Source organism: Anolis carolinensis, chromosome 2 (genome assembly GCF_035594765.1).
Source record: "Anolis carolinensis isolate JA03-04 chromosome 2, rAnoCar3.1.pri, whole genome shotgun sequence".
Classification (NCBI taxonomy): Eukaryota; Metazoa; Chordata; class Lepidosauria; order Squamata; family Dactyloidae; genus Anolis; species Anolis carolinensis.
The window spans coordinates 780,293-805,910 of NC_085842.1; the positions used below are offsets into that span (position 1 = coordinate 780,293).

The following is a 25,618-nucleotide window of genomic DNA, read 5'->3' on the forward strand; positions in this document are numbered from 1 at the left end:
CTATTAAACATCAAATTAGGTTATGATTTTACAAATTAAGCACCAAAACAACATGTTATACAACAAATTTCACAGAAAAAGTAGTTCAATACGCAGTAATGTTATGTTGCAATTACTGTATTTATGAATTGAGCACCAAAATATATTGAAAACATTGACTACAAAAATGCATTGGATAATCCAGAAACTTGGATAAGCGAGTCTTGGACAAGTGAGACTCTACTGTACAATATATTATAATATTAGCATAGTATATTATTATTATTATTATTATTATTATTATTATTATTATTATTATACAGGAGACACGGAGGAGTCTTCTTTTGGTCCAGATTGACTTGGGACACTTCCACTCACTCCCTTGAGCCGCATTTCCATCCACTGTTCATTTATTGCAGTTGAGATCTATGTGTGGTCGAAGGCTTTCATGGCTGGAATCACTGGGCTGCGGTGAGTTTTCCTGGCTGATTGGCCATGTCCCAGAAGCATTCTCTCCTGACGTTTTCCCCACATCTATGGCAGGCATCCTCAGAGGTTGGAAAGGAGGCAAGTGAGGTTTCTGTATCTGTGGGATAATGTCCAGGGTGGGAGAAAGAACTGGGTTGTTGTATGTCTTTCGGGCTGCCTGGCCATGTCCCAGAAGCATTCTCTCCTGACGTTTCCCCCATATCTATGGCAGGCATCCTCAGAGATTGTGGGGTATGGAGAAAACAAAGAGGTTAATATATATCTGTGGAAAGTCTAGGGTGAGAGAAGTCAGTGTGAATCTTGCAGTTAATCACCTTAATTAGCATGGAAAAGCTTATCTGCTGTCTCCTTCCTGCGTCTGGGGCATCCTTTGTTTAGAGTCGTTAGCTGCCCCTGGTTGATTCATGTCTGGAACTCCTCTGTTTGCAGAGTGTTGCTTCTTATTTACTGTTCTGATTTTGGAGTTTTTTTTTTAATACTGGCAGCCAGATTGTGTTCATTTCCATGGTTTCCTCCTTTCTGTTGAAATTGTCCACATGCTTGTGGATTTCAGTGGCTTCTCTGTGACGTCTGGCATGATAGTTGTTGGAGTGGTCCCGCATTTCCGTGTTCTCAAATAATAATATCCTGTGTCCAGGCTGGTTCCTCGGGTGCTCTGCTGTGGCTGACTTCTCTGGCTGAGCCAGTCTGCAGGGCCTCTCATGTTCTTTGACTCGTGTCTGGGCATCGCTGCTGCTGCGTTTGGGGGTCCCCGTGTAGACTTCGTGTCCACAGCTGCATGCTCGGCCACAGACTCAGCCAGAAAGCCTCTTTCTTCCGCAGCAGCGGGGATTCCCAACTGGGAAAGGGGGCTCTGTCCCTTTAAGGCCAAGCCCCGCCTCCCTTTGGGCGCCTCTCTGCCTGCGCCGGCCATGATGGCACCGGGCGGAAGGAGGGCTCCGGGTGACGTCACGGCAGGGCCGCCCCGCCCCGTTCCCTTGGAGACAGGCGGGCGCTTCCGGTTGGGCCTAGCCGAGGACGAGGCCTTTCAGCGCGTGAGTGGGAGAAGGGAGCGAGGGCGGCGGGAGTGAGGCCGGGGCCGGGGCGCCTGGAGGGAGGGAGGGAGGGAGAGGCAGGGGCGGCGTGCGTGTTCTCCCCGGGCCCCCTTGTTCTCCTCCACCCCGGTTCCCCCCGTGTCGCCCGAGGGAGGCCACAAACACGCATGCGTACAATATCCTAGAGCGAGAGAGAGCGCGAGAGAGAGAGAGATGGATGTGTGTATCAAGGAACTCTAGATACAGCCATATCCTGTCTGAAGAGAGCAGGGGCCCCAAACTTTTAAAGCAGAGGGCCGGTCCACAATCCTTCAGACTGTTGAGGGGCCGAACTATCATTTGAAAAAAAAAAATACAAACAAATCCCTATGCACACTGCACATGTCTCATTTGTAATGCAACAACAACAACAACAACGAAAGAACAATACAATATTTAAAAATGAAAACCATTTTAACCAACATAAACCTATCAGGATTTCAATGGAAAGTGTGGGCCTGCTTCTGGTCAATGAGATAGTCAGGTTAATTAGGATTGTTGTTGTTGTTGTTGTTGTTGTGTGCCTTAATTATTTATTTACTGCATTTATGTACTCCATTTATATCCCACCCTTCTCACACCGAAGGGGACTCAGAGCAGCTGTATGTACATATAATATATTATTAGCATAACACAATATTAGCATTATATATTACTACTAGCTGTGCCCGGCCACGCGTTGCTGTGGCAAAGTGGTGGTGGTATTGGTTAAAAATTGTTGTGTAATTTTTACTTGACGTTATTTGCAATTTTTTATTAATTTTATTGTAAGTTATATTTTTATTTATTATATGTTATTTTCTTGTATTATTTTTAGTTATTTTCTGTTATTATAGTATTTTATTGTATTAATTTTTAGTGTTTTTTTTTTAATTGGGTTGCTAGGAGACCAAGTTGGAGGAGCTTAGCCTTCTAACTGGCAGCAATTGGATAAAAGCAATTATTCCTCTCTCTAATTAGGACTTTATTTTTCTTTTCTTTTTGTTGTATCAACCTAGAGGCGTGGATGATGGATTGTGTTGTCAAATTTCGAGGTTGGGGGGCCTGTAGTTTTGTTGTTTTGTGGGTCGCCGTGATGCCATCACTCTTTTACATATATAGATATTGAATGATACCACTATACTATTATATACTATGTAATATATAACATATAATTAATATTATTATATGGTATTACTATTAGTATTATATTGTATAACATAAGATTATTATCAATGTTATATGTACATACAATATATTATATTATTAAAACTGATATAAAAATATATTATAAAACTGAGGGCGGGGGCCAGGTAAATGACCTTGGAGGGCCGTATCCGGCCCCCGGGCCTTAGTTTGGGGACCCCTGGAATAGAGAGTCAGGAACATAGAGGAGCTCCATTAGGCATTGAGGGTTTACTATCAACAAGGACAGATGAATTGGCTCAAAGGCTTCCTGGTGCTTCGAGGTTGGAAGTCACAGTGAAGGGTGCGCGGGTGGGGAAGGGGCTTCACTTGGTGTGGGGAAGGGGGTGTGGGCACTTTTGGGACATGGCCACACAGCCCACAAAACAGGCCACAACCCATTGGCCTCCCTGTGTGCCTGCCTGCCTGCCTTTCTCCCCTTCCTTCCTAGGCTGATACACACACTGCTTTTTTTAGCACATGGCAAGACCCTGCATCCTCCTCCATATTCTTCTCCTATGAGCATGGAGAGAGACGTGATGCCTGCAGTTCCTTAGATCTACCCGGGAAGCCCTCCTCTCGGTCCCAAGTCTCGGTCTCGAGTGTGGTTGGTGGGGACGAGAGGGGGGGCCTTCTCAGTGGTGGCCCCCGACCTTGGAATGCCCTCCCGAGGGAGATTGGGCATTGAAGACGTGGCTTTTCCCACAAGCCTTGGACCATGTTTAGAATCCCTTACTGATCATATTTGAGGACCTGGAGATTATTTCACTGTGCACTTTATGAGACTGATATTGATCGCAGTTGTTTTATTCCTGCTGCTATTGTTGCATTTTAACCAGTGGGGTTTTTGTTTATGTGATGTTTATGTTGGTTATTGTTGCTTTTGTGTTATTGTCTTTACACTTCATGTATTTGTACCTTGAGCTTTGTGAGCCACCCCAAGTCCCTCTGGGAGATGGTGGTGGGGTATCAATAACGTTTTATTATTTATTGTTACTTAGATGGCCAGGTTCTGCTGACTTTCCTGCCTAGTTATGTAGCTCTTTGAATGAAGTTTTGTGTAACTTTCCAAAGACTGGCTCTGCTCCCTGAACTGCGGAAGCACCATTGTTCCCCTGCCGGCACCAGGAGCTCCTGTTCTGCTGAACTGCGGTTGTTGCTGCCTTCCCCCTTTGACTGCCTTTTCCTTTCCTGGGAAAGACCCCAGACCCATAACCCAGGTCCTGCGGAAAGAGAGAGGCTCCCGGGAGGGAATGGCGGAGCCCCTGCAGAAGAAGCTCCAGGCCGAAGTGGAGAAGTACCAGCAGCTGCAGAAAGGTGAGGCTGAGGGAGGAGGAGGAGGAGGCCTTGCCCTAGGACTGAGGCACGAGGAGTCCCAGAAGCCAGAGGGTTGGGAGGGACCCCAAGGGCCACCCAGGGCCACCTCCTTCTGTCAGGCAGGGAAACACAACCCAAGCCCTCACAACACATGGCCATCCAGCCTCTGACTAAATCCTCCAAAGGAGTTCCCACCGGACTCCGAGGCAGAGAGTTCCCCTGCTGAACAGCTCTTCTTAACCCCAAGAAGTCCTTCCTCGTGTTTTGAAGGAATCCCGTTCCCTGCCATTTGACCTCCTGTCTCTGTTGTCCCTTTGGGGCCGGGCTGTGGCGCAGGCTGTTGAGCAGCTGCAATAAATCACTCTGACCATGAGGTCATGAGTTCGAGGCCAGCCCGTGGCGGGGTGAGCACCCGTCAATTAAAAATAAAAAATAGCCCCTGCTCGTTGCTGACCTAGCAACCCAAAAGATAGTTGCATCTATCAAGTAGGAAATAAGGTACCACTTATAAAAAAAGGGGGGGAGGCAAGTTTAACTAATTTACGACGTTGGAATGAGGAAGTGCCATCAGAGTGGATGATGAAGCAGCTGCTCCCCCCTGTGGCCAGAATCGAACATCCCTTCAGGAGAAGGTTAAATTGCCTCTGCGTCTGTCTGTCTCGGTCTCTGTTCTATGTGTTTATGGGCATTGAATGTTTGCCCTGTGTGTGTATAATGTGATCCGTCCTGAGTCCCCTTCGGGGTGAGAAAGAAGGGCGGAATATACATACTGTAAATAAATAAATAAATAGTCTCCAGAGCAGCAGAAAGGAAGCCTTTCCCCCTCCTCTTCCTTACCAATGGGACGTCTTTTCGGATATTGAAACATGGCTGCAGTACAGCCTTTAAAGCCCCAAACAGCTCTGGTCCAGACTATTTGACCAACCCCATCTTTCACTATAGACCAACTCAGACACTATGGTTATCAGGGGAGGCCCTGCTCTCGGTCCCACCCCGTCCCAAGCGTGGTTGGTTGGAACGAGGGAAAGGGCCTTTTCCATGGCCGCCCCCCACCTCTGGGACCCCCTTCCTAAGGAGGTAAAGGTGGCCCCCTCCCTCCCCGCCTTCAAGAAACAGGTGAACAGGTATTAAATCATATTAAGACCTTTGCTCACTGGCTTATGAGGAGGAGGACTAGATGGCAATGCCCCCATTATACCTCGGATTAATAGCAACCATCCGTATCCGTGCCCTGTTCTCCCCACCAGCTCAATAGACATCTTGAGCAATGATCAATCAATTTGCCCCCAAGGAACTGGGAAGGATTCTCTTCCATGTTCGTTGTTTTGTTTTATATCTGAAATAATAGGCTGCATTTCTAATTAAATTTTAATTAAGTCATAATTTGTTTTTATATATTGGGTTGTCAATTTTCGTTATTATGGGTGTATTGTTGTGTTTGAGCATTGAATATTTCCCTTTTATGTTTGGAACCCACCCTGAGTCCCTCCGGGGAGATAGATAGGGTGGAATATAAATATTATTATTATTATTATTATTATCATTATCATCATCATCATCATCATCATTACAGCCTGAATGATTGATAGAGCTTGGAGGATGTTTGGGCTGTAAATTGCATAAACAATGTGCAGAATAATTTCTTGCATGTTTCAACATCCAAACAAAGGCAGTAAGCCTGGTTTGCAGTTTGCTCTGGGGAAAAAACTCATTTCCTTGAGTTCCTTAAATTTGTAAACAATTCTGAGCCATTTGATGAGGGGAGAGACCCATGTTCAACCGATTTGTATTTAACAATTCTGTGTCTAATTCAATTTAGTATTTATATCTTGTGTTTTTAAAATTGTATTTTTTTTTTTGCTGTTGAGAGCCACCTTGAGCCTCATCTTAAGAGGGGAAATTGGGATATCAATATAGTAGTAGTAGTAGTAGTAGTAGTAGTAGTAGTAGTAGTAGTAGTAGTAATAAATGCATTAAAGCAGCTGCAATATGGAAAAAACTGTTTCCATCCCAGGCCAGGGATAAGATTGTTTCTGCCCTCATTAGATATTTGTAATGATGGGAACTGTTTTGAGAAGTTAGCAGCTTTGCTGGCACTTAAGAAACAAAACTGGAGCATATGATTAGAACAGATGAAGATATCTCTCAAAGCAAAGGCAGAGTGATGCAGTGGGTTGGACTGGGTGTCCATGGGGGTCCCTTCCAGCCGAGGTCCCACAGAACCGGGCTTTGGGTTGTCCCAAGGGGTCTTTGGGGTCCCTCCTGACCCATTTCCTGGGCCGCCCTCTCCTCTTCCAGATATCAGCAAATGCATGTCATCCCGGCAGAAGCTGGAGGCCCAGCTGACCGAGAACAACATCGTGCAGGAGGTGAGTCCGGAGGTCTCCTGGGCCTCTCTCTGCGCTTCTTTGCGGAAACAGTTCTATCCCGTGTCCCCAGGGTGGCCGGCAAAGGCACCCGTTTCCAACATCAAAGGACAAAATGACCATGGGTTGTTTCTTGCTTAAGACCAGGGCTGAAACCTGGGCCCAGAGGCCTCCCTTGGTGCCCCAATGATCCCAATGGCCAAGGCTCTGTGCGGAAGGAAGGAGCCCTCTCGCACAATGGGGCACGGAGGAGGGCAGCTCGCACACACCACACTTCTTTGTGGTGGTGGTGTTGTTGCTGGTGTGTGCCTTCAACTTGTTTCCTTTGATGTCCTCGCCTCCAAGAGGTTCCCGACTTCCCCTTCCTGGGGTTTCCTTGGCCAATCTTCCTCTGGGGCTCAGAGAGAGGGGCGTCTCCCCCAGGACCCCCACCCCAGGGCCCCTGAGTCCCAACCCCATGCCCAGGGCTGACCCTCCCCTTCCTTCTCTAGGAGCTGGGCTTCCTGGACGCCTCGAACTCCGTCTTCAAGCTGATTGGGCCCGTCTTGGTGAAGCAGGACATGGAGGAGGCAAAGGCCACGGTGGGGAAGAGGCTGGAGTACATTGCGGGGGAGATGTGAGTGAAACTGGGAAGGCAGGTGGGGGGGGGCAGAGGTGGAGGGAGGGGCCCTGGCCGCAGACACAGTCCATCTCCTTGGGCCCTCCAGGGTCAGCGTCTGCCTCCCTCTGGGCCCCGATTCACTGAGGAAGGGAATGGAGGGAGGACACAGGAGGCTCCGGACTGGCTCAGGGGGTCTTGCACCACTTTCACTCACTTCCGCTCAAGGAGAGGCTTCCCTGCCCCACAGACTCTGCTCCAGAGGCAAAGATGGGGCAGCACCATGCTCTGGCCACTCCAGTCCCTTCCTCCATTAAGCTCTGCAGTGGAGCCCACAGTCCAAAGGGCCAAGAGACGAGGAAAGACCTCTCTGACCACTGGTCCCTCGCAGTTGGAAGGGACCCCAAGGGACATCCAGTCCAGCCCTCGACATATGGCCTCCCAGTTATTGCCGAAAGGCCTCCAGAGGAGGAGACCCCACCGGACTCCCAGGCTGTCCATGTCCTACTAGATTGGGAAGGGACCCCCAAGGGACATCCAGTCCGTCTCCCTCCGACCAGGCACAAAAAGCACAATCCAGGCCCTGCCCATGTCCAGCCACCGCTTCTAAACCTCCAGAAGAGGAAGGAGACTCCTACAGACTCCCAGGGAGCAGCGGATCCCATGGTTGAATATGTCTTGCCTTCAGGATGTCCTTCTTCATGTTGAGGTGGGATCTCTTTTCCTGCCGTTCAAACCCATGGCTCCTCTGTGTCCCAGTCTCCAGAGCAGCAGAAAACCAGCTTGGTCCTTCCCCCTCCCAGAGGCTTAAGCCTGGCTCTCCTGTCCCTTCTCTCGGCCTCCTCTTCCCCAAGCTAAACAGGCCCATCTCCCTAAGAAGCTCCTCAGAGGGATTCATGGTTCCGGACCTTGGACCATGTGGCCTTCCTCCCTCCCTCCCTCCCTCCCTCGGACCCCTCCCACCCTGTCCATCTCCTTGGTTTCTGTTGCCCAGATCTGGACCCAGGGCTGTTATCCCAGGCAAGAAGGCCTGACCAAAGCAGAGGAAGAGAGCCGGACTGTGGGCAAGGAGCTAGTTAAGCAGAGAAGGATCACAAAATCACTCTAGGCAGACAGAACTCAACAGACGCAATCAGTAATGCACAAACACTTGTGTCTGGATACTCCCTGGTTCCAGCCGCACATCAAGGTCATCATAGCTTCTTGGCAATTAACTCTTTCCACACTATGGAACACTCTGGATGATGCAATCAGTATGCAATACAGGCAAGACACAAATTGCATTTAAATTAAGACTCTTGTATAAGGTCTGGTGGATGAATGGCATAAGCACTTTGCATTGTTTTAAACTTTGTATATTGTATTTTATGACTGTTTAAACTGTTTTAACGTTTTAGTTTATTGTATATCAGTGTAACGGCATCAATTACCACTTGCAAGCCGCCCTGAGTCCCCTCGGATGAGAAGGGCGGGGTATAAATAATTGAAATAAATAAATAAATACTATCAATACACAAATCCCACATTAACATCTTCCTCGTGGGACCTCATGCGTTTGTGTTCATTTATGTGGACAAGGATTTAGAAAGAAAGCAGGACAATGTGCCTTGATTATCTGCCCCTGCTTTAACATCTATTTACTGGTCACTTCTGATGGCAGCGGTTGATCAGGTATATATTAACCCAATGTCCAAAATGTAATAAAGAGTTCTGTGTTATTACATTATAAGTACAAAGTTATTTCTTTGGACTCCAGCTCCCATAATCCTTCCCCACAGGAAGACCGAAGGAGTCTCGGAGGGAGGCCAGATAAAGAGAGACTCTGGTTGTTTCTAGATTTGGGGAATTTGGGTTGTTTTGGGTCTCAGGCCTCCTGAGGAGAGAGGACCCCTGATGCCCTTCTCCTGGGATTCCCACGTCCTCTCCTCCTCTTGTGATTTCAGGAGAGACCACAAATAGCGTGTTTGTACCTGGTGAGGAAGGAGCCCCCGGTGGCCAAGGGGATAAAAGCCTCGTAACTTGAAGGTTGGGTTGCTGACCTGAAAGCTGCCAGGTTCGAATCCCACCCGGGGAGAGTGCAGATGAGCTCCCTCTATCAGCTCCAGCTCCATGCGGGGACATGAGAGAAGCCTCCCACAAGGATGGTAAAACATCAAAACATCTGGGCGTCCCCTGGGCAACGTCCTTGCAGACAGCCAATTCTCTCACTCCAGAAGCAACTCTGGTTGCTCCTGACACAAAAAAAAAACCTGGTGAGGATCCACTCAATCAGATCGGCCAGGACAGAGAAGAAAGTACCCCGGGTTTGAAGGCAAACAACCGAGGTGTGTTGCAATTTGTCCAAAAGGGATGCAAGTGCCGAGTTACCACTGGAAGATGTCCCAGCATACCTTGGCTGAAAAAACCATGACTTTCAAGACACTTTGACAGCGATTCAGACCTCCCGTGCCTCCCTCCTGATTGGCTGAAATGAGGGAGATCACAAGCAGAGGGATCTTGACTAACGGTACATCAATCTCCGTTCCCGGGGGGGGGGGGGTGTAAATAGAGGGGGTGGGGAAGAGGGGCCTTCCCAAGACATTTCATTCTAACCACCCACAATATGGATGAACACCGCATACCCCAAAATATCAACCAATACATTAATTACAGGGTTTAGTTTGATAAAGTTTGGGGTAGACTTGCTAGGTCCTCCTGAGGCTTTGAGCTGCTTCAAAATACAGTAGAGTCTCACTTATCCAACACTCGCTTATCCAACGTTCTGGATTATCCTGTCAGGGGTGACGAGGCTGGGGTGAGACCCTGGTAGCCGTGCAGAGTGGGTTCCAAAAACATCATCCCGGTCTCACCTCCTTCTCCAGACTGTCTTCCCATGTGGAGAAACAGCACTGGTCAAGAAACACTCCAGCAGGCGAAGGGTTCAGTTGAAATCCAACTGTTGTAAAGCTTTATTTACATAACTATTTACAGTTTCATTTCTCGGCTTCAGAGCATGGCATTTATAGTCCATCTCCAGAGAATGCTCACGCCGAACACACTCTAACAGACGACACTCCCCTGCATTCCACAGACCAAGAAGGAAGTCCTGGTCCTGTGATACGTCAATCATAGCAGATTCTTATTAACTCCATAACTACTGAAATGCCTTGCCGAACACTAACACAGAAGGCATTTCTAACAACCCAGATTGATTTTAACATTTCACAATACACAATACCCTGACATATCCAACGTATTTTTGTAGTCAATGTTTTCAATGCATCGTGATATTTTGGTGCTAAATTCATAAATACAGTAATTACTACATAGCATTACTGTGTATTGAACTACTTTTTCTGTCAAATTTGTTGTATAACATGATGTTTTGGTGCATAGTTTGTAAAATCATAACCTAATTTGATGTTTAATAGGCTTTTCCTTAGTCTCTCCTTATTATCCAACATATTCGCTTATCCAACATTCTGCCAGCCCGTTTACGTTGGATAAGCAAGACTCTACTGTAGCCAAACTCCACTGCAGTGGAAAGGTAAATAAGAATTATAAAATCAATATTTATTTATTTCTTTATTTACGCCATTTATATCCCGCCTTTCTCACCCCGAAGGGGACTCAGGGCGGTTTACAAGTACATACAATATATTATATTATACGACTATACTGCAATATTATTAGTAATACTGCATGTAATACAAATATACAATTATAATAGTGAATTATAATTATTATTACATTGTATTACATCATAATATCATTATTAATATTGCATGCATATACAGTAGAGTCTCACTTATCCAAGCTAAACGGGCTGGCAGAAGCTTGGATAAGCGAATATCTTGGATAATAAGGAGGGATTAAGGAAAAGCCTATTAAACATCAAATTAGGTTATGATTTTACAAATTAAGCACCAAAACAACATGTTATACAACAAATTTCACAGAAAAAGTAGTTCAATACGCAGTAATGTTATGTTGCAATTACTGTATTTATGAATTGAGCACCAAAATATATTGAAAACATTGACTACAAAAATGCATTGGATAATCCAGAAACTTGGATAAGCGAGTCTTGGACAAGTGAGACTCTACTGTACAATATATTATAATATTAGCATAGTATATTATTATTATTATTATTATTATTATTATTATTATTATTATTATTATACAGGAGACACGGAGGAGTCTTCTTTTGGTCCAGATTGACTTGGGACACTTCCACTCACTCCCTTGAGCCGCATTTCCATCCACTGTTCATTTATTGCAGTTGAGATCTATGTGTGGTCGAAGGCTTTCATGGCTGGAATCACTGGGCTGCGGTGAGTTTTCCTGGCTGATTGGCCATGTCCCAGAAGCATTCTCTCCTGACGTTTTCCCCACATCTATGGCAGGCATCCTCAGAGGTTGGAAAGGAGGCAAGTGAGGTTTCTGTATCTGTGGGATAATGTCCAGGGTGGGAGAAAGAACTGGGTTGTTGTATGTCTTTCGGGCTGCCTGGCCATGTCCCAGAAGCATTCTCTCCTGACGTTTCCCCCATATCTATGGCAGGCATCCTCAGAGATTGTGGGGTATGGAGAAAACAAAGAGGTTAATATATATCTGTGGAAAGTCTAGGGTGAGAGAAGTCAGTGTGAATCTTGCAGTTAATCACCTTAATTAGCATGGAAAAGCTTATCTGCTGTCTCCTTCCTGCGTCTGGGGCATCCTTTGTTTAGAGTCGTTAGCTGCCCCTGGTTGATTCATGTCTGGAACTCCTCTGTTTGCAGAGTGTTGCTTCTTATTTACTGTTCTGATTTTGGAGTTTTTTTTTTAATACTGGCAGCCAGATTGTGTTCATTTCCATGGTTTCCTCCTTTCTGTTGAAATTGTCCACATGCTTGTGGATTTCAGTGGCTTCTCTGTGACGTCTGGCATGATAGTTGTTGGAGTGGTCCCGCATTTCCGTGTTCTCAAATAATAATATCCTGTGTCCAGGCTGGTTCCTCGGGTGCTCTGCTGTGGCTGACTTCTCTGGCTGAGCCAGTCTGCAGGGCCTCTCATGTTCTTTGACTCGTGTCTGGGCATCGCTGCTGCTGCGTTTGGGGGTCCCCGTGTAGACTTCGTGTCCACAGCTGCATGCTCGGCCACAGACTCAGCCAGAAAGCCTCTTTCTTCCGCAGCAGCGGGGATTCCCAACTGGGAAAGGGGGCTCTGTCCCTTTAAGGCCAAGCCCCGCCTCCCTTTGGGCGCCTCTCTGCCTGCGCCGGCCATGATGGCACCGGGCGGAAGGAGGGCTCCGGGTGACGTCACGGCAGGGCCGCCCCGCCCCGTTCCCTTGGAGACAGGCGGGCGCTTCCGGTTGGGCCTAGCCGAGGACGAGGCCTTTCAGCGCGTGAGTGGGAGAAGGGAGCGAGGGCGGCGGGAGTGAGGCCGGGGCCGGGGCGCCTGGAGGGAGGGAGGGAGGGAGAGGCAGGGGCGGCGTGCGTGTTCTCCCCGGGCCCCCTTGTTCTCCTCCACCCCGGTTCCCCCCGTGTCGCCCGAGGGAGGCCACAAACACGCATGCGTACAATATCCTAGAGCGAGAGAGAGCGCGAGAGAGAGAGAGATGGATGTGTGTATCAAGGAACTCTAGATACAGCCATATCCTGTCTGAAGAGAGCAGGGGCCCCAAACTTTTAAAGCAGAGGGCCGGTCCACAATCCTTCAGACTGTTGAGGGGCCGAACTATCATTTGAAAAAAAAAAATACAAACAAATCCCTATGCACACTGCACATGTCTCATTTGTAATGCAACAACAACAACAACAACGAAAGAACAATACAATATTTAAAAATGAAAACCATTTTAACCAACATAAACCTATCAGGATTTCAATGGAAAGTGTGGGCCTGCTTCTGGTCAATGAGATAGTCAGGTTAATTAGGATTGTTGTTGTTGTTGTTGTTGTTGTGTGCCTTAATTATTTATTTACTGCATTTATGTACTCCATTTATATCCCACCCTTCTCACACCGAAGGGGACTCAGAGCAGCTGTATGTACATATAATATATTATTAGCATAACACAATATTAGCATTATATATTACTACTAGCTGTGCCCGGCCACGCGTTGCTGTGGCAAAGTGGTGGTGGTATTGGTTAAAAATTGTTGTGTAATTTTTACTTGACGTTATTTGCAATTTTTTATTAATTTTATTGTAAGTTATATTTTTATTTATTATATGTTATTTTCTTGTATTATTTTTAGTTATTTTCTGTTATTATAGTATTTTATTGTATTAATTTTTAGTGTTTTTTTTTTAATTGGGTTGCTAGGAGACCAAGTTGGAGGAGCTTAGCCTTCTAACTGGCAGCAATTGGATAAAAGCAATTATTCCTCTCTCTAATTAGGACTTTATTTTTCTTTTCTTTTTGTTGTATCAACCTAGAGGCGTGGATGATGGATTGTGTTGTCAAATTTCGAGGTTGGGGGGCCTGTAGTTTTGTTGTTTTGTGGGTCGCCGTGATGCCATCACTCTTTTACATATATAGATATTGAATGATACCACTATACTATTATATACTATGTAATATATAACATATAATTAATATTATTATATGGTATTACTATTAGTATTATATTGTATAACATAAGATTATTATCAATGTTATATGTACATACAATATATTATATTATTAAAACTGATATAAAAATATATTATAAAACTGAGGGCGGGGGCCAGGTAAATGACCTTGGAGGGCCGTATCCGGCCCCCGGGCCTTAGTTTGGGGACCCCTGGAATAGAGAGTCAGGAACATAGAGGAGCTCCATTAGGCATTGAGGGTTTACTATCAACAAGGACAGATGAATTGGCTCAAAGGCTTCCTGGTGCTTCGAGGTTGGAAGTCACAGTGAAGGGTGCGCGGGTGGGGAAGGGGCTTCACTTGGTGTGGGGAAGGGGGTGTGGGCACTTTTGGGACATGGCCACACAGCCCACAAAACAGGCCACAACCCATTGGCCTCCCTGTGTGCCTGCCTGCCTGCCTTTCTCCCCTTCCTTCCTAGGCTGATACACACACTGCTTTTTTTAGCACATGGCAAGACCCTGCATCCTCCTCCATATTCTTCTCCTATGAGCATGGAGAGAGACGTGATGCCTGCAGTTCCTTAGATCTACCCGGGAAGCCCTCCTCTCGGTCCCAAGTCTCGGTCTCGAGTGTGGTTGGTGGGGACGAGAGGGGGGGCCTTCTCAGTGGTGGCCCCCGACCTTGGAATGCCCTCCCGAGGGAGATTGGGCATTGAAGACGTGGCTTTTCCCACAAGCCTTGGACCATGTTTAGAATCCCTTACTGATCATATTTGAGGACCTGGAGATTATTTCACTGTGCACTTTATGAGACTGATATTGATCGCAGTTGTTTTATTCCTGCTGCTATTGTTGCATTTTAACCAGTGGGGTTTTTGTTTATGTGATGTTTATGTTGGTTATTGTTGCTTTTGTGTTATTGTCTTTACACTTCATGTATTTGTACCTTGAGCTTTGTGAGCCACCCCAAGTCCCTCTGGGAGATGGTGGTGGGGTATCAATAACGTTTTATTATTTATTGTTACTTAGATGGCCAGGTTCTGCTGACTTTCCTGCCTAGTTATGTAGCTCTTTGAATGAAGTTTTGTGTAACTTTCCAAAGACTGGCTCTGCTCCCTGAACTGCGGAAGCACCATTGTTCCCCTGCCGGCACCAGGAGCTCCTGTTCTGCTGAACTGCGGTTGTTGCTGCCTTCCCCCTTTGACTGCCTTTTCCTTTCCTGGGAAAGACCCCAGACCCATAACCCAGGTCCTGCGGAAAGAGAGAGGCTCCCGGGAGGGAATGGCGGAGCCCCTGCAGAAGAAGCTCCAGGCCGAAGTGGAGAAGTACCAGCAGCTGCAGAAAGGTGAGGCTGAGGGAGGAGGAGGAGGAGGCCTTGCCCTAGGACTGAGGCACGAGGAGTCCCAGAAGCCAGAGGGTTGGGAGGGACCCCAAGGGCCACCCAGGGCCACCTCCTTCTGTCAGGCAGGGAAACACAACCCAAGCCCTCACAACACATGGCCATCCAGCCTCTGACTAAATCCTCCAAAGGAGTTCCCACCGGACTCCGAGGCAGAGAGTTCCCCTGCTGAACAGCTCTTCTTAACCCCAAGAAGTCCTTCCTCGTGTTTTGAAGGAATCCCGTTCCCTGCCATTTGACCTCCTGTCTCTGTTGTCCCTTTGGGGCCGGGCTGTGGCGCAGGCTGTTGAGCAGCTGCAATAAATCACTCTGACCATGAGGTCATGAGTTCGAGGCCAGCCCGTGGCGGGGTGAGCACCCGTCAATTAAAAATAAAAAATAGCCCCTGCTCGTTGCTGACCTAGCAACCCAAAAGATAGTTGCATCTATCAAGTAGGAAATAAGGTACCACTTATAAAAAAAGGGGGGGAGGCAAGTTTAACTAATTTACGACGTTGGAATGAGGAAGTGCCATCAGAGTGGATGATGAAGCAGCTGCTCCCCCCTGTGGCCAGAATCGAACATCCCTTCAGGAGAAGGTTAAATTGCCTCTGCGTCTGTCTGTCTCGGTCTCTGTTCTATGTGTTTATGGGCATTGAATGTTTGCCCTGTGTGTGTATAATGTGATCCGTCCTGAGTCCCCTTCGGGGTGAGAAAGAAGGGCGGAATATACATACTGTAAATAAATAAATAAATAGTCTCCAGAGCAGCAGAAAGGAAGCCTTTCCCCCTCCTCTTCCTTACCAATGGGACGTCTTTTCGGATATTGAAACATGGCTGCAGTACAGCCTTTAAAGCCCCAAACAGCTCTGGTCCAGACTATTTGACCAACCCCATCTTTCACTATAGACCAACTCAGACACTATGGTTATCAGGGGAGGCCCTGCTCTCGGTCCCACCCCGTCCCAAGCGTGGTTGGTTGGAACGAGGGAAAGGGCCTTTTCCATGGCCGCCCCCCACCTCTGGGACCCCCTTCCTAAGGAGGTAAAGGTGGCCCCCTCCCTCCCCGCCTTCAAGAAACAGGTGAACAGGTATTAAATCATATTAAGACCTTTGCTCACTGGCTTATGAGGAGGAGGACTAGATGGCAATGCCCCCATTATACCTCGGATTAATAGCAACCATCCGTATCCGTGCCCTGTTCTCCCCACCAGCTCAATAGACATCTTGAGCAATGATCAATCAATTTGCCCCCAAGGAACTGGGAAGGATTCTCTTCCATGTTCGTTGTTTTGTTTTATATCTGAAATAATAGGCTGCATTTCTAATTAAATTTTAATTAAGTCATAATTTGTTTTTATATATTGGGTTGTCAATTTTCGTTATTATGGGTGTATTGTTGTGTTTGAGCATTGAATATTTCCCTTTTATGTTTGGAACCCACCCTGAGTCCCTCCGGGGAGATAGATAGGGTGGAATATAAATATTATTATTATTATTATTATTATCATTATCATCATCATCATCATCATCATTACAGCCTGAATGATTGATAGAGCTTGGAGGATGTTTGGGCTGTAAATTGCATAAACAATGTGCAGAATAATTTCTTGCATGTTTCAACATCCAAACAAAGGCAGTAAGCCTGGTTTGCAGTTTGCTCTGGGGAAAAAACTCATTTCCTTGAGTTCCTTAAATTTGTAAACAATTCTGAGCCATTTGATGAGGGGAGAGACCCATGTTCAACCGATTTGTATTTAACAATTCTGTGTCTAATTCAATTTAGTATTTATATCTTGTGTTTTTAAAATTGTATTTTTTTTTTTTGCTGTTGAGAGCCACCTTGAGCCTCATCTTAAGAGGGGAAATTGGGATATCAATATAGTAGTAGTAGTAGTAGTAGTAGTAGTAGTAGTAGTAGTAGTAGTAATAAATGCATTAAAGCAGCTGCAATATGGAAAAAACTGTTTCCATCCCAGGCCAGGGATAAGATTGTTTCTGCCCTCATTAGATATTTGTAATGATGGGAACTGTTTTGAGAAGTTAGCAGCTTTGCTGGCACTTAAGAAACAAAACTGGAGCATATGATTAGAACAGATGAAGATATCTCTCAAAGCAAAGGCAGAGTGATGCAGTGGGTTGGACTGGGTGTCCATGGGGGTCCCTTCCAGCCGAGGTCCCACAGAACCGGGCTTTGGGTTGTCCCAAGGGGTCTTTGGGGTCCCTCCTGACCCATTTCCTGGGCCGCCCTCTCCTCTTCCAGATATCAGCAAATGCATGTCATCCCGGCAGAAGCTGGAGGCCCAGCTGACCGAGAACAACATCGTGCAGGAGGTGAGTCCGGAGGTCTCCTGGGCCTCTCTCTGCGCTTCTTTGCGGAAACAGTTCTATCCCGTGTCCCCAGGGTGGCCGGCAAAGGCACCCGTTTCCAACATCAAAGGACAAAATGACCATGGGTTGTTTCTTGCTTAAGACCAGGGCTGAAACCTGGGCCCAGAGGCCTCCCTTGGTGCCCCAATGATCCCAATGGCCAAGGCTCTGTGCGGAAGGAAGGAGCCCTCTCGCACAATGGGGCACGGAGGAGGGCAGCTCGCACACACCACACTTCTTTGTGGTGGTGGTGTTGTTGCTGGTGTGTGCCTTCAACTTGTTTCCTTTGATGTCCTCGCCTCCAAGAGGTTCCCGACTTCCCCTTCCTGGGGTTTCCTTGGCCAATCTTCCTCTGGGGCTCAGAGAGAGGGGCGTCTCCCCCAGGACCCCCACCCCAGGGCCCCTGAGTCCCAACCCCATGCCCAGGGCTGACCCTCCCCTTCCTTCTCTAGGAGCTGGGCTTCCTGGACGCCTCGAACTCCGTCTTCAAGCTGATTGGGCCCGTCTTGGTGAAGCAGGACATGGAGGAGGCAAAGGCCACGGTGGGGAAGAGGCTGGAGTACATTGCGGGGGAGATGTGAGTGAAACTGGGAAGGCAGGTGGGGGGGGGCAGAGGTGGAGGGAGGGGCCCTGGCCGCAGACACAGTCCATCTCCTTGGGCCCTCCAGGGTCAGCGTCTGCCTCCCTCTGGGCCCCGATTCACTGAGGAAGGGAATGGAGGGAGGACACAGGAGGCTCCGGACTGGCTCAGGGGGTCTTGCACCACTTTCACTCACTTCCGCTCAAGGAGAGGCTTCCCTGCCCCACAGACTCTGCTCCAGAGGCAAAGATGGGGCAGCACCATGCTCTGGCCACTCCAGTCCCTTCCTCCATTAAGCTCTGCAGTGGAGCCCACAGTCCAAAGGGCCAAGAGACGAGGAAAGACCTCTCTGACCACTGGTCCCTCGCAGTTGGAAGGGACCCCAAGGGACATCCAGTCCAGCCCTCGACATATGGCCTCCCAGTTATTGCCGAAAGGCCTCCAGAGGAGGAGACCCCACCGGACTCCCAGGCTGTCCATGTCCTACTAGATTGGGAAGGGACCCCCAAGGGACATCCAGTCCGTCTCCCTCCGACCAGGCACAAAAAGCACAATCCAGGCCCTGCCCATGTCCAGCCACCGCTTCTAAACCTCCAGAAGAGGAAGGAGACTCCTACAGACTCCCAGGGAGCAGCGGATCCCATGGTTGAATATGTCTTGCCTTCAGGATGTCCTTCTTCATGTTGAGGTGGGATCTCTTTTCCTGCCGTTCAAACCCATGGCTCCTCTGTGTCCCAGTCTCCAGAGCAGCAGAAAACCAGCTTGGTCCTTCCCCCTCCCAGAGGCTTAAGCCTGGCTCTCCTGTCCCTTCTCTCGGCCTCCTCTTCCCCAAGCTAAACAGGCCCATCTCCCTAAGAAGCTCCTCAGAGGGATTCATGGTTCCGGACCTTGGACCATGTGGCCTTCCTCCCTCCCTCCCTCCCTCCCTCGGACCCCTCCCACCCTGTCCATCTCCTTGGTTTCTGTTGCCCAGATCTGGACCCAGGGCTGTTATCCCAGGCAAGAAGGCCTGACCAAAGCAGAGGAAGAGAGCCGGACTGTGGGCAAGGAGCTAGTTAAGCAGAGAAGGATCACAAAATGGTCCAAGGACTGGATGCCAAGAGTACCTTTGGGGAGCTCCTTGGGGAGCAAAGCATGTTTGGTTTGGAGAAAGAGAAGAAGAGGGGACACAATATATTGCTGTGTTTAAGTATTTGAAAGGAGGAAGATTAGATGTCTGTAGGAGAGTAGAGGGCAGCATATGAGCTTTTGTAGGAAATTTGAGAGAATCTATCCAGGATGATGTTCTGGGACAGTTCGTTTAAGGCTTTTCTTGTTGCAGGTCATGTATCTCATATGAAAGAGTAGATGGACAAAAGGAAAAGTGGCCCAACCTTGGTAGAAGGGACCGTAATGCTGTCTCTTTGCATCAGAAAGAGGCTTTGTGGTGCTCCTTTCTCAATCGAAAGGAGAATAAGGCATGCAAAAGACTTCTGGGATGAAGGAGAAGCAGAAAGGGACCTCTCCACAGAGGCAGGAAGCAGAGACACCTTGAGCTACACAGATCTGGGAAACGGGTGCAAAACAAGGCAGCAGGCGTGCGCCCCACAGGGCTCCCTTCATCCCATACATACAAGTGTTGAGGCCTCTTCCTTTCCAGCCACAAAGAGGAGGGAGGTGGCCTGTTTCCTGCTGCTCCAGAGACTGGGACGCCATGGAGCTCTGGTTTCAAACCCCAGGAAAGAGAGACTCCGTCTCAGTGTATTAGGAAGGCCTTCCTGGCACTCAGAGCTGTCCTGCGGGGGAATCTGCTGCAGGGGAATCAAGCGGAGCCTCCTTTTGAGCAGAGGCAGGATGGCCCTCTGTCGGGAGGGCTTGGGTTGTGTTCTCCTGAGGGGGTGGGCTGGCTGTTCCCTGGGATCCCCACTGGAGGGAGGACTTGGGAGCAATGCACCCCCCCCTCCCCTTGACTGGCTCTTCTCTTGCAGCAAGCGCTATGAGGCCCAGATGCAGGACCTGGAGAGGAAGTCGGAGCAGCAGCGGGACCTGCTGGGGAGGCTGCAGCAGGACTTCCAGAAGGCCCAGGCCCCGGGCAAGGCGGCCGCCCTCAAGGCCTGAAGGAGGAAGGAAGGAGAGAAGGAAAGAAAAGAAAGGGAGGGCCAGCTGCTGGCTCCTCTGGTCACAATAAAACAAAGCCACACCTGTGTCCCTCCCTCTCTCAGTCTCTTACTATTGCACCCAGGGGTGATTTGTGTTATCCAGGTGGGTTTGTGTCTGTAGGATCCTTGCTGTCTGCAGCAGAGCAGCCGGTGCTGGAGTATAGTATAAATACAAATAATAATTGGAGTTGTATGTCTTTCGGGCTGTGTGGCCATGTTCCAGAAGTATTCTCCTGACGTTTCGCCCACATCTATAGCAGGCATCCTCAGAGGTTGTGAGGTATGGATAAACTAGGCAAGGAAAGGAAAGAATATATATCTGTGGAGAGGCCAGGGTGTGGCAAGAGTCCTTTGTCACTGGGAAGCCAGCATTAATGTTTCAGTTAATCACCCTAATTAGCATTGGAAAGGTTTTGTCTCTTGCCTGGGGGGGCGAAATGTCAGGAGAGAATACTTCTGGAACATGGCCACACAGCCCGAAAGCCATACAACAACCCTGTGATCCTGGCCATGAAAGCCTTCGACAACACACAGAAATAATAATTATAAATAAATAAGTCTACATAGGGGCCACCAAGCGCAGCATTGGCCAAACACAAATCGAGGAACACAAAAGGCACTGCAGACAGTCAACCAGAGAAGTCAGCCATAGCAGAGCACCTGATGAACCAACCTGGGCACAACATATTATCTGAGAACACAGAAATGCTGCACCACTCTCACAACCACCATGTCAGACTACAGAGAAGCCATTGAAATCCACAAGGAGCACGTGGACAATTTAAACAGAAAGGAGGACACCATGAAAATAAACAAATTCTGGCTCCCAGTATTAAAGAAATATCTAAATTTCTTTAGATATTTCTTTAGACAGTAAATAAAGAACAACATTTGGAAAATGGGAATTCCAGACATGAAACAATCAGGGCCAGCTAAGAAGTCCCCCAGGCAAGAATCAGCCTTGAAGCTGCAAGGCCATTAAATGCTAATCAGGTGACTAACTGCAACATCCACACTTCCTCCAGCAGACTAGAGTTCTTTCTCCCACCCTGGACCTTTCACAGATATATAAACCTCACTAGCCTAGTTTCCAATATATATAACCTCCGAGGATGCCTGCTACAGATGTGGGCGAAATGTCTGGAGAGAATGCTTCTGGAACATGGCCAGACAGCCCAGAAAAATCGCAGCACCCCAATAAATAATTAAACTTTATTTATCCCCTGCCTCCACCTCCCAGAGGGGCTCGGAGTGGCTCACAAAGCACTCATCGAATCCTAGAGTTGGAAGAGACTAACCCCATTCTGCCAAGCAGCAGGACATCACATTCAAAGCACCCCCAACAGATGGCCATCCAGCCTCTGCTTCAAAGCCTCCCAAGAGGGAGCCTCCACCACACTCTGGGGCAGAGTTTGAATTGGGCCCAGAAACGCATTGGCAGCCAGTGGAGCTGCTTTAATAGGGGCATGGTATATAACCAGCTCCAATTAGTAATCTGACCGCCAACCTTTGCTGTTAGTGCAGTCTTCCAAGGCAGCCCCATGTAGAGTGCATTGCAGTAGTCCATTCTGGATGTCACTAAGGCGTGGACCACCGTGGCTTTTCAAGGTATGGTTGCAGCTGGCACACAAAGTTTAACCTGAGCTACAAGCGTTAGTGCTGAGTCCAGGAGGACCCCAGGCTGTGTCCTCAGGGCGAGTGGGACCCCATCGAGCACAGGTTGCCACCCAATATCCCAATCGGCCCCACGACTGACCAGGAGGACCTCTGTCTTGTCTGAATTAAGCTTAAGCATGTTGGCCCTCATCCAGCCCATCACAGGATCCGGGGGGGGGGGGGGGGGAGGCTTCCTTGGAATATGGTAGAAGAAAGTAGTAGTGTTGGTGTCGTCTGTGTAGTATGAGCCGATGGCAGGGAACAGGCCAGAAAATATGCAGGAGCCTCTAGGAAAGTTTTTGTAAAAAGGTAGTAACTAGCTTTTGTCAGTGCAGGTCCTCTCAGAAAAGGGGACAGATGCAGGACACTTACAAGTTTGAATCTATATATATTAAAAAATGTAAAAACGTAGCGGTTTTACTATGGAGTAAACAACAAACCCACTGAACCAAATCACACCAAATTTGGCCACAAAAGACATAGTCATCCAAGTCCATGTCTTTCAAACAAAAACACCTAGAAAAATAGTCAAAATTACAGAGGAAGAGCCTTTCTCCCCCTAACTGCCAGTCAGAAAGGTAAGCTCCGCTGCCTTTAGCCCCCCCCCCCCTTGCTGCCTTTAGGCCCCGCCCCCTTCATATCCTAGCAACTCCCTCAGCCAAAATGGTGCCCAGGACAAAGGCAGACTGTACTTAGGACTCATCCACACTGCCTATAAAATACAGACTATCTGATTTGAACTAGATTATATGGCAGTGTAGACTCAAGGCCCTGCCACGCAGCTATATTATCCAGAATGCCAAGGCAGATAATACACAGTATCAGCTTTGAACTGGATTATCTTGAGCCCACACTGCCCTCTAATCCAGTTCAAGTGTGGATTTTATACAGCTGTGTAGAAGGGGCTTCATAAAATCCAGTTCTAAGATAATATAAGATTTTAAATATAATATGTAATAATTACTGTGGTATAATAATACAGAACAATATAATCTCTAAAAACAGGACAGTAAATAAGGAGCAAGACAGGGAAATTGGGAATTCCAGAAAGGAAACAATCAGGGCCAGCTAACACCTCCTAACGAAGGATTCCCCCAGGCAGGAAGCAGCCAGGCTTTGAAGCAGCAAAGTCATTAAATGCTAACCAAGATGGCTAATTGCAGTATTCATACCTGCCACACCAAGACTATTCATTGCTATTCAAACTGGCCAACCAAGGTAGAAAGCGGCCAGGCTTGCAAGCAGCAAGGCCATTCAGTGCTATTCAACCTGGCCAACCAAGATTTCCCCTAGGTGGAAAACCCCCCAGGGCTTTGAAGCCACGGGGCTACTCCGTCCCATTCAGCCTGGCCTAGCAAGGATGCCCTATGTAGAAAGCGGCCAGGCTTTTAAGCTGCAAGACTATTCAGTGCAGTTCAAGCTGGCCAAACAATGATCCCCCTACAAAGGAAGGAGCCAGGCTTCAAAGTGGCTCTTTGATTGTTGGCGCTACTCAAGCTACTCCAGAAAACGGCCAGGCTTTAAGGCTGCAAGGCTATTCACTGCTATTCCACCTGGCCAACAAAGGATTCCCATAAGCCACAGCAACGCATGGCCAGGCAAAGCTAGTTATATACTAATGCTTTCGTGTGAAGCCACTTTGAGTCTTCTGCAGGAAAGATAATAATAGTAACAACAACAACAACAACAACCACCTAGCCTTGGCAGAAGGTCTCTAAGTTTGGCTCTCATGACTGAGTGTTGGGCACCTTGACGCAAGAGAAACCTCCAGTGCGCCCTTCTTCTCAAGCAAAAGCGTGACAAAACTCTGACTCCAGACTTTTGGGGGGGAAGATGAAGGGGGATGTGACCCCCACTTGCAGGCAGGAAGCAGAAGCACCTTGAGCTGCAAAGATCTAGGAAACCAGAGCTGGAAACCAGGCACGTGGGCCTGCCCCACTGAGCCCTCCATACATACATACATACATACATACAAGTGCCGAGGCTTCACTTTCAGCCAGATCAGGCTCCCAAACTCCTCCAAATGGGCACAAGCCGTTGGGGAAACAAAAGCACACGGGCAGAGGTAGTCCAGGGCTGTTCCCTTGACGCCATCTCAAAGGCTTCTTTCTCCCTGGAACAAGATCATTCTCCTCATTGCTTCTGCCCTTCGCTTCTGCTTTGGGGCCAATCTGCCAGGCAACCAATCCTGCCCTCATTAGGCCAACCGGGGATCAGAGAGGTAGCCAAAGACCATCAGAAATCATGCATTCACCTACGCCAATCAATTAAAAGAAAACTGGATGAAAATGTTTTACAGGTGGCACATTACCCCCAAAACACTAGGTATGATTAATAAAAGTATGAATTTTAAATGCTGGAAATGTGGAGAAGAAGAGGGAAACTACTTCCACATTTGGTGGAATTGTAAAAGAGCGAAAAAATATTGGACCATGATACACGAAACTATTCAAGAGTTCTTAGAAACTAAATTTAGAAAACTGCCTGAAATATTCCTATTGGGAATTTTTAAAAATCCCCGAGATGAGGAAAAATTGCTGATTTTTCTCACCACAGAAGCTAGAATTATATATGCCAAATATTGGAGGCAAAAAGAAATCCCTAAAAAAGAGGAGTGGTTAATAAAAATCTTAGAAATAAAAAATATGGATAGATTAACATTTCTAATAGCTAAACACCAGGGAAGACCAAGGAAAGAAACCGATTGGCAACAGGTAGAAAGGTATTTAAACACAAGGAGGATTGTTAAATAGGAAACACTAGTAAATAAAGTAACAAAGAAATAAATCAATATAAGATAAAACAACACATCGAGAAGAATGGAAACACGACAGAATACTCATCCGTGTTGAGATGAAAGTACTACAGAGAGAAAGCTACGATCAAAGAAGCGAATTAAGAAAAAAGACCAAGAAAGGATACCAAAAATAATCAACCCTCCCGGCTGTGAAGTGGAAGCCAAACTCTATTTTAACCACCCTTTCCCTACTTACAACCCCCCCCCCCAATTTTACTTTTTTCATCCCCCTCTCCCCCTACCAATCCACACCCCCATCTACTTTCCTATCCTTAATTTCTTTTTTCTTCCCTCCCTCTCCCATTTCCTGCAATCCCCTCCCTTTGCCTTTCTCTTTTTTTATGTACCTGTTCAAAAAAGTTCTTTCATAATAAAAATCAATTAAAGAAAAAAAGAAATCACATATTTCTGATGGTTCTGTCTTAGGAACCCCTTTGGCAGAGAAATCCCAGCAACTACAGCTCCCAAATGTCAAGGTCTATTTTCTCCAAACTCCACCAGTGTTCACATTTGGGCATATTGAGTATTGGTGCCAAGTTGGGTCCAGATCCATCATTGTTTGAGTCCACAGTGCTCTCCAGTTGTGGGTGGACTACAACTCCAAAACTCAAGGTGAATGCCCATCAAACCCTTCTAGTATTTTGTTGGTCACGGAAGTTCTGTGTACCGATTTTTGTTCAACTCCATTGTTGGTGTTCAGAATGCTCTTTGATGGTAGGCTATCTATAAATCCCAGCAGCTACAACTCCCAAATGACAAAATCATTCCCCATCCTCCTAATCCCACCAGTATTCAAATTTGGGCATATCCGGTATTTATGCCAAATTTGGTCCAGTGAATGAAAATACATCCTGCATATCAGATATTTACATTACGGTTCGTAACAGTAGCAAAATGATAGTTATGAAGTAGCAACAAAAATAATTTCATGGTTGGGGTCACCACAAGATGAAGAGCTGTATTAAGAGGTTGTGGCATTAAGAAGGTGGAAAACCACTGGTTTAAAACACATACGCTGGGCACAGTGTTACTGAGAAACAATCTGTCTTCCCCTGAACCCAGCCCCATTTGTGCAACATGTAAATAGCCAGAAGCAACACGTAAACAGCAGAAGAGTGGCCCACAACATGAGAGCCCCGAGGCCGGCCTTCAGGTGCTCTCCCACGTTCT

General features: G+C 47.4%; 2 protein-coding genes across 6 annotated transcripts; both read left to right on the forward strand.

Moving 5' to 3' along the window:
* The first annotated feature begins 1,360 nt into the window (after positions 1–1,360).
* LOC134296873 (prefoldin subunit 6-like) lies at positions 1,361–7,025 on the forward strand. Of its 3 annotated transcripts, none has more exons than XM_062972880.1 (4): positions 1,361–1,502; positions 3,707–4,022; positions 6,321–6,391; positions 6,880–7,025. In XM_062972880.1, the coding sequence occupies exons 2-4, from the start codon at positions 3,959–3,961 to the stop codon at positions 7,006–7,008; spliced, it is 264 nt and encodes an 87-aa protein (XP_062828950.1). In that variant the 5' UTR covers positions 1,361–1,502; positions 3,707–3,958; the 3' UTR covers positions 7,009–7,025. The 3 variants fall into 3 exon arrangements, with proteins under 3 accessions (XP_062828950.1, XP_062828951.1, XP_062828952.1); XM_062972881.1 differs by having other exon boundaries at positions 3,906–4,022; XM_062972882.1 differs by having other exon boundaries at positions 1,380–1,502; positions 3,780–4,022.
* Positions 7,026–12,215: 5,190 nt separating this feature from the next.
* LOC103281778 (prefoldin subunit 6) lies at positions 12,216–20,042 on the forward strand. Of its 3 annotated transcripts, none has more exons than XM_062972875.1 (5): positions 12,216–12,354; positions 14,559–14,874; positions 17,171–17,241; positions 17,730–17,854; positions 19,825–20,042. In XM_062972875.1, exons 2-5 carry the CDS (start codon positions 14,811–14,813, stop codon positions 19,952–19,954), a joined length of 390 nt encoding a protein of 129 aa, XP_062828945.1. In that variant the 5' UTR covers positions 12,216–12,354; positions 14,559–14,810; the 3' UTR covers positions 19,955–20,042. The 3 variants fall into 3 exon arrangements, with proteins under 3 accessions (XP_062828945.1, XP_062828946.1, XP_062828947.1); XM_062972876.1 differs by having other exon boundaries at positions 12,217–12,354; positions 14,758–14,874; XM_062972877.1 differs by having other exon boundaries at positions 12,237–12,354; positions 14,632–14,874.
* Positions 20,043–25,618: the final 5,576 nt, after the last annotated feature.

Coding starts and splice junctions, on each gene's coding strand:
- LOC134296873 (XM_062972880.1), top strand. CDS start 3,959: ATGGCGGAGCCCCTGCAGAAGAAGCTCCAGGCCGAAGTGGAGAAGTAC. Junction 4,023..6,320: donor GTACCAGCAGCTGCAGAAAG/GTGAGGCTGAGG, acceptor CTCCTCTTCCAG/ATATCAGCAAATGCATGTCA. Junction 6,392..6,879: donor AGAACAACATCGTGCAGGAG/GTGAGTCCGGAG, acceptor TTCCTTCTCTAG/GAGCTGGGCTTCCTGGACGC.
- LOC103281778 (XM_062972875.1), top strand. CDS start 14,811: ATGGCGGAGCCCCTGCAGAAGAAGCTCCAGGCCGAAGTGGAGAAGTAC. Junction 17,242..17,729: donor AGAACAACATCGTGCAGGAG/GTGAGTCCGGAG, acceptor TTCCTTCTCTAG/GAGCTGGGCTTCCTGGACGC. Junction 17,855..19,824: donor GAGTACATTGCGGGGGAGAT/GTGAGTGAAACT, acceptor CTTCTCTTGCAG/CAAGCGCTATGAGGCCCAGA.